The sequence below is a fragment of the Erithacus rubecula genome, assembly GCF_903797595.1.
Source record: "Erithacus rubecula genome assembly, chromosome: 4".
NCBI classification, from domain to species: Eukaryota; Metazoa; Chordata; class Aves; order Passeriformes; family Muscicapidae; genus Erithacus; species Erithacus rubecula.
This window is the reverse complement of record NC_136686.1, coordinates 47,901,689-47,913,875: the sequence shown is the minus strand read 5'-3', so window position 1 is coordinate 47,913,875 and position 12,187 is coordinate 47,901,689. Positions and strand designations below refer to the sequence as shown.

Sequence of the window (12,187 nt, the reverse complement as noted above, 5' to 3'; positions counted from 1 at the left end):
TATAAAGTGGTGTAAATATTGTAAATTGTTTAACAACCAATATGAAATACAGGGGAAGAAGACTACTGTATATTTTGCATTAAAAATCTATATTTATTTGTAAATTGGCAGCTGTTGCATAGCAACTAGCCATCTTCTAATTAGAAGCCAAAAATATGAAAAAATTACTTTCCTTCTAAAAGATGGGCTTTTCATATGTTAGATGCACTTTAATTTTTCAGAACTATATCCTTTTTGATCAGAAGTTTCAAAGATGCTTAATATGCTTTAGAATGAGCCATATTTTTTTCTTTTCTTCTCATTATTGATTTCTGAAAATTGATTTTGTTTCCTTGTGACATCAAAATATCCCATCCAACAACTGTTCACTTATTTGTTGTCATAAGTGTTTCTGAACAAGGTCTTTGCATCAAGGTTTGAGTTCCTTTTTCTGTTGAGCTCCTTTGCCTTTTCTCCTGATTGCTTTGGGAATGGCAGTGGGAATCCTTCCTTCAAATAGGCAGAAAAGAGACTGACTAGAGACTGAAGTATTTGTTCTTAAGAAAAACAAAATGCTTTCTGAGCTTCCTGGGAGGTTGGAGTAATGGCACAAAATAAAAGGAAAGGCAAAAGAAAGCCAAAGGAAGCATCCCACTGGAAGAAAGAAAAACTTATTTCCTTGGCCGAGTGTAAGAAGCAAGTTCTTAAATCTACTATAATCAGATTTTAAAAAAAAATATGGGGAGCTGGAGGGAGGGGGGCAGGGGTAGGAAAAAATTATAACAGAGTTGGGGGGAAGACTCAAAGTTTGCAATTTCAAATTACTAAACTTACAAAATCTTGTATCAGAAGTATGAGTGTTGAAGCAGACGGTGGTGTCTGATTCCTTTCTCACCTCTCCTTTCCTGATGCATATACCTGTAATTTAGGCTGTCAACATCTTTGCACATTCTTAAAACAAAGTTCAAAACATGACTTAGCATTCCAGGCCCAGAGGAGGAAGCAAAACACGGACGGTGGGTGAAAGCCTGAGATGTTTCTGGGAAGATGCCTGGATGAATGGTGCCAAGCTTAGGGGTGTAAGACACCAGTGAGGTGGCAGAGGAATGTGTCAGAGGCTCTGTGCAAAGGAGGAGCTCATGAGGGAGCACAGGAGCACTGCAGCAGAAATAAATGACACAGAAATGGGAGGACTTCTGGACGAGTCCTTGAATGAAAATGTAGGAAGGGATTGTAGTGAAATGGGGAGTAGAGTTTTTGCATTTGGCAAAATATTGATTTAGTCATTTGGCATTTTCCAAATCAAGGGCTTTTAAATTTCTGATGATTTTTTGTTTGTTTGTTTGTGTTTGTTTTTTGTTGGGTTTTTTTTTTTTCATTTGTTTGTCCTTCCTGCTAATCCCGTGGTTCCAACAAGGCCAACTGCATGGATTTTTCACTCATGCTTAGTTTAATTTTAGTTTCTTTCAGTTTATCTTAAAAAGAATTTCCTAGGTGAAAAAAAGATGCAAATTTGGTGGTATCATGATAACCCCCCCGACTTGGGGACTACTTTCAGTTACCAAGACTTCTCAGCTTTCAGAAGAGTGTATGAACTTATTGCTGAGGTAAAAATCCTCATTTAAGTGGATTATATTTAACTTGAAAATACAGCTGTACCTTCTAAACCTCTGAGAATTTTCAAAAACACTACAAATAACATTTGTGTCCCTCATTATCTTTAACATTCCACAAAGGTAATCAGTATGACTATTTGTATTTTGCAAAAAGGGAAATAAATTATTAAATTTAAATCAGAACCTTTTTTAAGCTTTTGCTGTTTGCATTTCTAAGAAATCACTTACTTATTTTTTCACTATATAGCATTTTTTAAAATGTCCTAAAAATACCGTGGTCTGCTTGTAGTGCTCTTTATCATAAACTTGAAGCAATATAATAGCATTTAGTAAAAACTAGATATTTTTGCACTTAAATTGTAACCTGCTCATATTTTGTGTTATATTAGCTCATTATTATTTTCTCATTTTAGTTTATGCTGCATTTGGTGTTCAGTGTCTTTAGTGAGAAGTATACTTTTTGTTTCTGGTAGGGCAAGTAGAGCTGAAGGAAGTAGAAACATCCTGTTGTTGTCTGAGCGACCAAGTTCCTGATCAATAGTGTGATAAAGGCTTCTGCAGGAACATTAAATGCAGCTCCTAGAGAAGCTGTTCCCCTGCCATACTCAGCAGAGAAAGCATTGTGGCAATGCCCATTTATCAAAAGCAGCCAAGGTATAGAAACTCAACGGGGTCTTGTGTCTTAGGCGTTAGGGATACCGGCCCTAGAAGGACCAAGCCATTGTGTATTGCTATGTATTGAGCCTCCTTCCAGGTGGCAAACAGCTGCACCTTTTTATAAATCTTCAAAAATAAATTTGAAGTGCTTGCTTTCAGCTGATAAGGGTTATATTTAATTGAACCATTCTGTGGATGTTATAGCTCAGGCACCCAGAAAGATGCTGAATATTTATTATATTTGTTTTGTATTTCCACTGGTCAGCAGAATAATGAAATTCCTTAACTACTTCTCTTTAACTCGCCTGAAGAAAGCACGGTATGTTGCTAAATCGCTTTTCACTAGCCCTGCCGAGAAACAACTTTAATCCTTGTTAGAAAATTGCAGAGTCTGGGCCTGACAAAGAGCTCATGCCTGGCGCATTGTGAGCGCTGGGAGCGGGGCGAGGGGAGCCCTTTACAGCTGCGTGCCTCCAGCCCGTCTGAGCTGCACTATTTAGGCCAGGAGGTTTGTCAATTCCTCCTGACAATGGAACGAGTTTTTCAGTGCCTGTAGCTGCGCCGAGCCCCGTTGGGGATCAATGCTGGCCATTCAAGCTGCACCCTCTTTCATTGCTTTGGTTTGTTAATTTAAGACTAAAGGTCTGCTGAGGGGGTTTAGGGTGTTTAAGAAAGCTGATGAACTGTTTAAGAAATCTGATGAACTGAGAGCGTTTATAGCTCTGGTGTGGCAACTATTGGCACTGAGGGAGCTGTGTCCTTGTTGACCCTCTTGTTATTAAAAATGCACAAGTGCTGCGCTTCTCAATATTTCAACACTCTTTCATTGTCAATACCACCTTCTGAGCCCTTCAGCTTGTTGCTTGCTCTAAAGATCTTCTTAGATTGGGTTTGAAAACTTCACCTTAAACACTAGATTAGACTGATGTTCTGTTTTCCGTGCTCCTGTTGATTTGTTGAACCTTCCCAGGGCTGGAAAGCAAGTAGCAGCTTGATGGGGAGACGGGCTGCTAATATGATTTACCAGTGTACAGTCATGCACAATAAGTGTGAATAAATACAAGGGTCTCACAGAGTCAACCCTAGCCTTTCCTTTTCTCTTATTTTTTTACTTTGAAAGAGGTATCTCAGGAAAATGAAGTGAGTAATGCATGCCCTTACAGGAGCTGGATGGGCTGTGAATAAGGAGAGAGGAGGAAATAGTGAGGCAAACATTTTTGTTAAAGTGGTTGGCTGGTGTTATTTGCTGATTTAGAAAAAATATATAATAAGCACTTACTGCTTTACTCTTGCATAGACAGCAGCAAGGAATGTGTCAGTAGTACCATATAATGAACATCTGCAAGAGATGCATTGTCCTTTCACTGCTATTGTTACTAATGGGAAAGTTACTTCTTCTTAAAACTGGTCAAATCGATTGTTGCTGCTGCTGTTGTTGTTGTTGCTGCTGCTGTTGTTTTAACTGGGTAATCTCAGGCCAATTATCCAATCACTGAAGTATTGGGGTTTGCAATAGATCATCACAGTAGATCCATCCCTACCTCTGTAACATGCTTATGGTTGTCAAAATGTGTGGCCTTGGGTTCTTTGAGAGGAATTTGCAAGGAATTTTTTTTTAACAGACTCAAAAAGAAGTGATAGGGAAATCTTTATTTTCTTGTTATGAAGTCCTGCAGATTTAATTTTATGCAGCTTCAGCCTATACTAAGTGCTCAAAATGAATGGATATAAGACCAGTCATTAACAAGAATCCTGCCCACCAGTGCTTCTGGGAGGATTCTACAAATATGCTGGATGTGATTTTAATTCAAAATATTGTGACAAAAATACTTGTTTTCTAATAAAACAACAATCATATTTTTTCTGAATAAGATATGTTGACAGAAGAGCAAGTACTGTAGTATCATTTCACAATCACAAAATTAAACATTTGTACTGAAAGTTTAATGCATCAAAGCTAGTCAGGAAAACTTATTATACTGCTTTCATCCCTAAACTTGAGCAGAAAATTAATTTCCTGCAATGTTTTAGCTTTATTTTCAGTGCATATAAAAATATCATGTATGTAGAGTCAAAGTTTTACTCCATCCATCTTAAATAAGTTTTCTGGCTCGGCTTTAAAATATTTTGCCAGAAAACTGGAACAGTCTATTGTCAGTAATCTGTCACTGCACGGGAAAAGCAGTGTCAGAATTTTCAGTCCTGTCTGTAGGTTGTTTGTCTGAGCAAGTTTGAGCCCGTTCTGCTTTCTACTTGATACAAACAAAATACATAACAAATGCATTGCTGGAAGAATATCAGTTTTCAAAAAGCTCCCCTGCTAAAATAGTTCTCTTTACCAGGATTGTGTTCACAATTAAAAGCAGTAGAGTCAGAGTGATAATACAATTTCTTGTCTTATCTTATTGCATTTGGGAACAATGTTTGATGTAGGAATTTTTATGTTTATTTAGATCAATAGAGTTCAATTAATAAACACAATTGGGTTTTATCTTCTAGACATCTGTATATATACAACACTTGTCATATAGTTTACCACTTCGTAACAAATCTGTCACATTAAAAATATTTTGCAGGTACTTCCAAAGGAAATCAATACCAGCATGCATGTTAGGGATGAAATAATGTAAATAGGATAAGAATGTAATTCAGTGATTAAAAAACAGTATTTTATGGATATTTAATAAGTCCCACATATTAGTGACTACATCAAACTACTTTTATTAAATATGTGGGTTTTGTGGTGCATTTTTTCATTTCTGTAAAATTGTAAATTAATAGGGAAAACTCTAAAAAGTAAAAGTAGTTTATTTTCAGTGATTCATAATTAAAACACAATTTAACACATTTGGAAAAATAAACTTCAGACTTCTTAAAACTAATAGTTATAATGTGATGAGACTGTTCCTTGTAAGAAAAGGTATTTGTAGTTATTTACTGTATGTCATTCATGCTTTTTACAGAGAGCTTACATTTTGATGGAAGAATTTTCTTTCTTTCTTTTGTTACATCCCATAGCAAGTAATTTGTCTTCAGATTTTCAGTATGTATTTTATTTGTTCATCTGGAGGTGGATAATGAGACATGTTAGATACTTCCTTTGAATTACTTTCACAAAATATACCTTGCCTAACATGCTGCATTTTAAAATATGCACATGATTTCCTCTCTTTGCATATCTGTATTTTGCAAAGACACAGGAAATTATATCAGAAAATAATTTAAACCTCTCTCCTGTGGGAAAATAGACTAGAAACAGAGCTGTGGCACAAACTCTTTTAATTTCTTACTATTAGAATTAAAAAAAAATCCCTTCCATTTTACAATTTGACTAAATGACATAAGGTTGTGATTTTACAAGAGGGGGAAAAAGTGCTAAAACTATATTTAGTAAAATCTCTTCTAATCCAAATAATGTGAAAGAACGATTACAGTAGCTATTTGGAACTGAGCATTTTTTTTTACAGTAACATAGACACCAACAGCAGAGGGCTTATTCTTAACCTATTCATTTGTGAAGTGTTGAGTGAGAACATACCATGCCTAAGACATAAAAAGGAAATAAGGTAGTCTGTAATTATAATTAGTAATTAACGTAACCCAAAACCGTAATATGGTTATTTTGGGAAGGGTGGAGTGGTGTTTTGATCATATTTAAAAACAGTTTCCAGGGATTCTTGGTATTTTTTACTTAATGATGAAGTGATTAGGAGAAAAGAAAAGAAAAGAAAAGAAAAGAAAAGAAAAGAAAAGAAAAGAAAAGAAAAGAAAGAAAAGAAAAGAAAAGAAAAGAAAAGAAAAGAAAAGAAAAGAAAAGAAAAGAAAAGAAAAGAAAAGAAAAGAAAAGAAAAGAAAAGAAAAGAAAAGAAAAGAAAAGAGAAAAGAAAAGAAAAGAAAAGAAAAGAAAAGAAAAGAAAAGAAAAGAAAAGAAAAGAAAAGAAAAGAAAAGAAAAGAAAAGAAAAGAAAAGAAAAGAAAAGAAAAGAAAAGAAAAGAAAAGAAAAGAAAAGAAAAGAAAAGATCAAACATTATTCTCTGGTACTGTTTTCCTGTTTGGATTGAAAAATCTAGTTACTGTAAATTCTCTCTCAGGATCCCCTACCTGTTTCTATCCTAGCAGTTTTAGCTGTCAATTCTCTCCTGTAATTGTATCTTTAATATCCATTCTCACTGACAGATAACAAAGTGCATAACGCTATTTTGCTTGAACATGTTGTAACTGAAAGATAAAATGGCAGGTGCTAATTCATGTAAAGAATGGTTTAGGTCAAGTTATTTGATTTCCTACTGACCCATGCAATTCTCATAACAGGAAATTATATCATTGTTGACTTCAAGTGCTGATCTGTGATCATTTCAAAGTGTTTCATTACCTCTCATTACCAAATCTGTTAAATGAATACTGCAGGGTTATTTAGTGGTGTTTGTTGTTGGGTTTTTTTTTTATCCTTCTTTTCAGCAATGGTATAGCAACTCCATGAAAGTCATATGCATGTGGTTGGCTGACAGATTAGACGTTCAGCTTCACATCTACCAGCTGAAGACTCTCATCAAGATAGTGAAGGTAAATAAAATATATTTGCATTAGACTGCATAGTAAAGAGAGAAAAGTAAGAAAGTAATAACATGGATGGTCAACCCAAAAGTTAGAAAATGTGGAATAAAGTTGTAAACTTACGTAGTTTTAGGTTGGGATTTTTTTCCCCAGTTGTAGCAAATTCCAGAAGTAAAATAACTTACTAAACCTTTTAATATTAATTATATGTGCACTAGTATTTTTCATAAATTATGGACTTGGGGACAGTTAAGAGAGTTACAAGGAATTTTGCAGCTGGCTGTATGATTATTCTTACTAAATTATTATTTGTCTTGTTACTGATTTTTTTTTGTTTTACCTAAATAATTTGAATAGTGTTCCTTCTCCATTTTCCCTCTTTACCTACAAAAAGGAGCTATTTTCTTTTCTATGCACACGTAATTAATTACTAGGCTTAATTGAAAACAGTATTCAATGTATTAATAGCATTTTCTAATCTGTCATTCTAAGGGATAAGTATCAATAGAAATACCAATCCCTCCACTTCAGTTCTCAGTTGTTTACATTGGCCAATGTCAAATGCTTCCAAGCAGAGTGTAACATGCATTGCAATAGGCAATTATGGGTTAACCTACCATAAAAGAAAGTTTCCTCCAAACTCCCTTTCAGATCTTAGTTGATACCCTTAGGCAAAAGACAGAAAACCACTTCAGATTTTTTTTACTTTTAATTCTGCCTTGTTTAACTTTGGACATTCTTGTTATCTGTACAAATGTGGAGTAAGAAACACCTGTTGTCAGTGGTGGCCTTGATTTCTTAAAAATATTTTCTCATTAAGTTAATGCAAGACTATAAAGTCAGAAGAATTTTAACTCATGGTCACTAGAATTGCAACTGCAGCTTTCAGGATTTACTAGCAAAAAGGAACAGAATAGAGAGAAATGCAAGAAAACAGTCATAATAATGATGGCATCCTGGCTCCCTGAAACACCCAAGTTTAGCTGTGCTGTTCTTGACGTTAAGTGATTTCTATTTGAGCAGGATTTGGCTCTTCACTTGATTATGTGCCCAAATGGCAAAAGCAGTTTGCTGTTCGTTGTTGAAATGAATGTTCCTTGTTAAAAGCTATTCTCAATTTAATCACAAAATCATAAAATGGTTTGGGTTGGAAGGGACCTTAAATATTTTCTGGTTCCAACCCCTCTGCCGTGGGCAGGGACACTTGTCACTAGACCAGGCTGCTCAGAGCTCCATCCATCCTGGCCTTGAGGACTTCCAGGGATGGAGAATCCACAACTTACCTGGGCAACCTGTTCCAGTGCCTCACCACCCTCACAGCAGAGACTTCCACAAATATCTAATCTAAACCTACTCTCAGTTTGAATCCATTCCCTCTTGTTCTGTCACTCCATGCCCTTATAAAAAGCCCCTTTCCAAGGTAGTTATCATCTGAGGAAGAAGATAGGTGTTAGAGGATCCAAAATCTGTGCCCCATAAGATGTAAGATTGGGCAGGCTAAACTGTACAAGAGAAATATTACCAGGGAGATTAAAGGAAACTCTTACAAAACTGAATTTCAGGTGAATGAGCAGCACTGGCAACCTGCCTTCCCTCTGCCACCTGGCACACTGGTTAGCCTTGTTCAAAAGCAGGAGGCTCCCACTGTAGGTGGGAACACTGCTTCTGGCCTTTCTGTGCCCATGTATCTGGTTTGCTCTGCATGTAAATTCCAACTGTGTTATTTCATACCACCCTCTGTGGATCTTAAAGATTGAAGAAGATTATATCAATCATACTGGTTCTGGAAAACAGAAAATTTCTTGAACCTTGGTTTTGGTGGGTGAAGATAGAACTGGTAAAACAGGAACTCAGCAGACAGGAGGCTGCTGGGAAACACAGAACAGAGGTGCAATAAGAGTGTCATAAGAAACTTTTCCTGCTGCAGGCCAGCTGCAGAGAGACGTGGGGATGCACAGTTGTTCCAAACTAGAGTGAATGATAGCGCTTTTGTGCTTGCTTTAGGGAAAAAATAAACAACAAACAAACAAAAACAATCCCAAAAGAAAAACCCAGGAAGCTGTATTGCTCCTGTCACTTCTTCAAAATATTTTTTAAAAACAAACAAAAAATAAACGAACCCCAAACAAACAACAACACAAAAAAAAAAAAAAAAACCCAATAAAAGCCCAAATAAGTAAGAGATCATTTTTGAAGGACACATGGTGAGTAAGAGAAATATAATTCTTTTGGATTTGGATGCAACAAGAGTAGTGGCATTATTAAGAAAGCCTAGAAGAAGAAACATTGTTCCCTTTATTCTCTTTAAAGGCTTATGATGACATAAGGGTTTTATTAGATGTCTGAGACACGTGCAGAGGGATGTGACTAAAGAAGGGTCAAGGACTAAGAAAGTTAGGGAGAAATGAAAAATTAAGCTTGGAAGTGAACATTATTATACTGCAAAACTATGTCAAGAGAAGAGCAGTGTCTGAACCCCAGAGTGCTGGTCTGAGAATGGGAAGAATACAATGTAAAAGTGAAGGAAATTGCTGTAGGACCCGTTAACAGCATCAAAGCAAATTGAATGCACAGTGTTATAAAAAGGGAATGCAATGGTGACACTTGAAAAAGACCAGGCAGGGTACTTGCAGGAGTGTGTGAGCAAAACATAAGCTGCATCCATTGACTCTGACGTTGACCTGTGAAAGTCAAATAAATCTCAGTTGCAGTGATTCAAACAAGGTTTAAATAATCATCCTAGTGGCAGAAAAAAATCTCCCAACTGGATGTTACCCATTTTAAGAGTGGTCTTTTGCAGTTCTCAGAAGTATGAAGTGAAATAAGATCAAATCTTTTCTTTCTCTAAGGGTTATACATGGTCTCTTCCTCAGGCAGAGGAATGGGCCTGATAGCCCTTAATTATCTTCCATTCTCATTTCCCCATATTGTTCCAAAACAGAGAATTTGTAGTGATAGCAGACACAAAATAAGAAACTGCCTAGATCAACTTACTCTTTTTAAGCCTTTAAGGGTAATATCAGGAAAGATTATTTCAAATGTGATACAATTTAAGAATAAAGTAGATAGGTGATTGTTCCATGTACTTACTTGAACATAGCATTGATGAATAAAACAATTCCACTCATAATTCTTACATGATGGAAAAACTAAGAAGAAAGTCATGTCTGCTTGTTCATAGGAAGAATGAATACCAGGGAAACAAAATTTTCTGAAATAAAAAAAAAAAAGAGTACATATGAATCAAAATGTAGAGACTTAGAATGTAAATTAACTAGGTAATCACCTGAGAAATTCTGACACTATGTAGTGTCATATAGATCATAATCTGTGTTCATTATTAGAGTATATATTATAGTATAATGTATAATCATTGTTTTTCCACATTTGGCATATAAATGTAAAGAGAAATATAAATAAAATTACATTATGGGGAAAAGGTCAGGCACTTACATTTTCTGTGAAATGACAGAACTGAACTACCTGTAGCCAAATTCACATTTCAATTGGTATTTAGAAAAATGGAAACAAATGGAAGTTTCAGAGAAATCAACAGTTAGAGTATGCTGTAGCACAAAATATAATCTCTTAAAGGAATGACCATCAAATTAGACTCTCTAAAGTTTGTAGAAATGTCATGCAACCCAAAAACTAAGACCACAAAATTTTTATCGAGGTGAAAGTTTCCTAACCTGCAGGAGGAATAAACCTGTGCTACTGGCATGCTAGAAGTGGGCAGTCTATAGTGAAAGAGTGCTCAGGCTTGCTGGAGTCTGATGTTTTGCTTTTGCCACAGAAAACCTATCGAGACTTCAGGCTGCAAGGCGTGATGGAGGGGACCCTGAACAGCAAAACCTACGAGACCGTGCACAGCCGGCTGACTGTGGAGGAGGCCACGGTCTCAGTCACGGATGCAGGAGGACTTCAGGGCATTACAATGAAAGACAGTGATGAGGAGGAAGGATGATGTTATTTCACACAGCATCCAGAGCTGGGGGTGATGGTCGGAGGGTGGGGTTTATCTTTGCCTTGGGGTTTTTTGGTAACTTGTCCTTGTAATTGCATTTATAGTTTTGCCTTATGATATCGGTGCAGAAATGCAATTTGCTCCATTAAAAAGGAAAGTGAGGTTATCAGAGGAAAAGTGCCAAGGACTTTTGAGAATAATGGTTGTAGCATATTTTTATGTATAGCTTTGCTTAGGGCTGCAAAAACACTGGCATGGAGTTTGAGTTCCACTTGTGATTACATTTCTTTCCCTTTTGTTAGCTACCATTCATTCTTGTATCTCCATCTGATATTGATGTCCTGTGCAGAAAAAAGATGTGTGTCTCACTTAAAACACAACTATACAGGAAATCATCCTTGGAATGAGTCAATGCCCTAGGTTAAAAAAAAAAAAAAAAAATTAAAAAATGTATTTTCAGGATTACAATTTGTTTCCCTTTTTTTGTGCTTAATTTTACATTGTTATGTGATGTGCTTTAAAAATTTTAATCTTGATTCTTTGTATATTGAGGTTGGTATACAAGCAGAAGAACTTCAAGGACAGTCAACCACATACAAACTGCTTAGGAGTGTCATGTCTATTCATTTTGCAAGTTTAAAGATCTATCATCCTGTTGGATGTCAGTAAGCTTGCCGTCTATGTTTGTATTTCTGTGAAAATTTTCAGGCAATAAGAACACATTTTGTCGTGGCCATTTATGTATCTACCCAAGTTTGTATAGAATTCTACAATTAAAAGATGTTTTCAGTATTTCAAACAATTCGAACCATTGTATGATTCCTCATGAAGATGAGATTTTTTTAATTATTTCATTTACATAGTGATTTATAGCAAATATGTTTCTTTTATAGAGCAGATATATATAGCAAACAGATACCCAAGGACATGGTGCCTTGAAAAAGGAAAAAAGCAAACAAAAACCTCTCACTAGCAGATGAACAGAAAGGGCCCACTGCCTGCTTTCTGATGCCCTCAGGATGTACTAGAAAGAACTGAAATTTTCATCAATCAAAACTCACACAGCTTACAAAAAATACAGCAGCTTTTTTTTTTTTTTTTTTTCTTGTGGGACCATGACTAATTCCTGAGTTTACATACACAAAATCAGAAAGAACACAGACAACACCCAAAAAAGTAATAATAGGTTGTTCAGGTCTTGTTGGGCCATAGCGTTATACCTAAGGGGCTTTACTGAGGAACTGTTGTGGGTAGTGGGTTTACAACTGGTGTGAGGTTTCTGTGCAAGAACAGTCTGTGGGATTTCAGGGGTCTGTTGCAAGCATGCAAGGCTGCAGGAACAGAGATTGAGAGCTGCAGGGAAGGTGGCTTTCAGCACACTTAGCAGCTCAGCCAAGCAGGGAAGGGAAAGTTA

At 36.1% G+C, this 12,187-nt stretch overlaps 1 protein-coding gene across 2 annotated transcripts in view; it reads left to right on the top strand.

Annotated features, from left to right (window-relative positions):
- CADPS2 (calcium dependent secretion activator 2) overlaps positions 1-11,578 on the top strand; it is a 280,136-nt gene extending 268,558 nt beyond the window's left edge. For both annotated transcript variants that reach the window (XM_079303954.1, XM_079303955.1), the window contains 2 exons: positions 6,711-6,815; positions 10,603-11,578. In XM_079303954.1, coding sequence (XP_079160080.1) covers positions 6,711-6,815; positions 10,603-10,773 — 276 coding nt within the window. In that variant the 3' untranslated portion in view covers positions 10,774-11,578. The remainder of the gene's footprint in view (positions 1-6,710; positions 6,816-10,602) is intronic.
- The last annotated feature ends 609 nt before the right edge of the window (positions 11,579-12,187 follow it).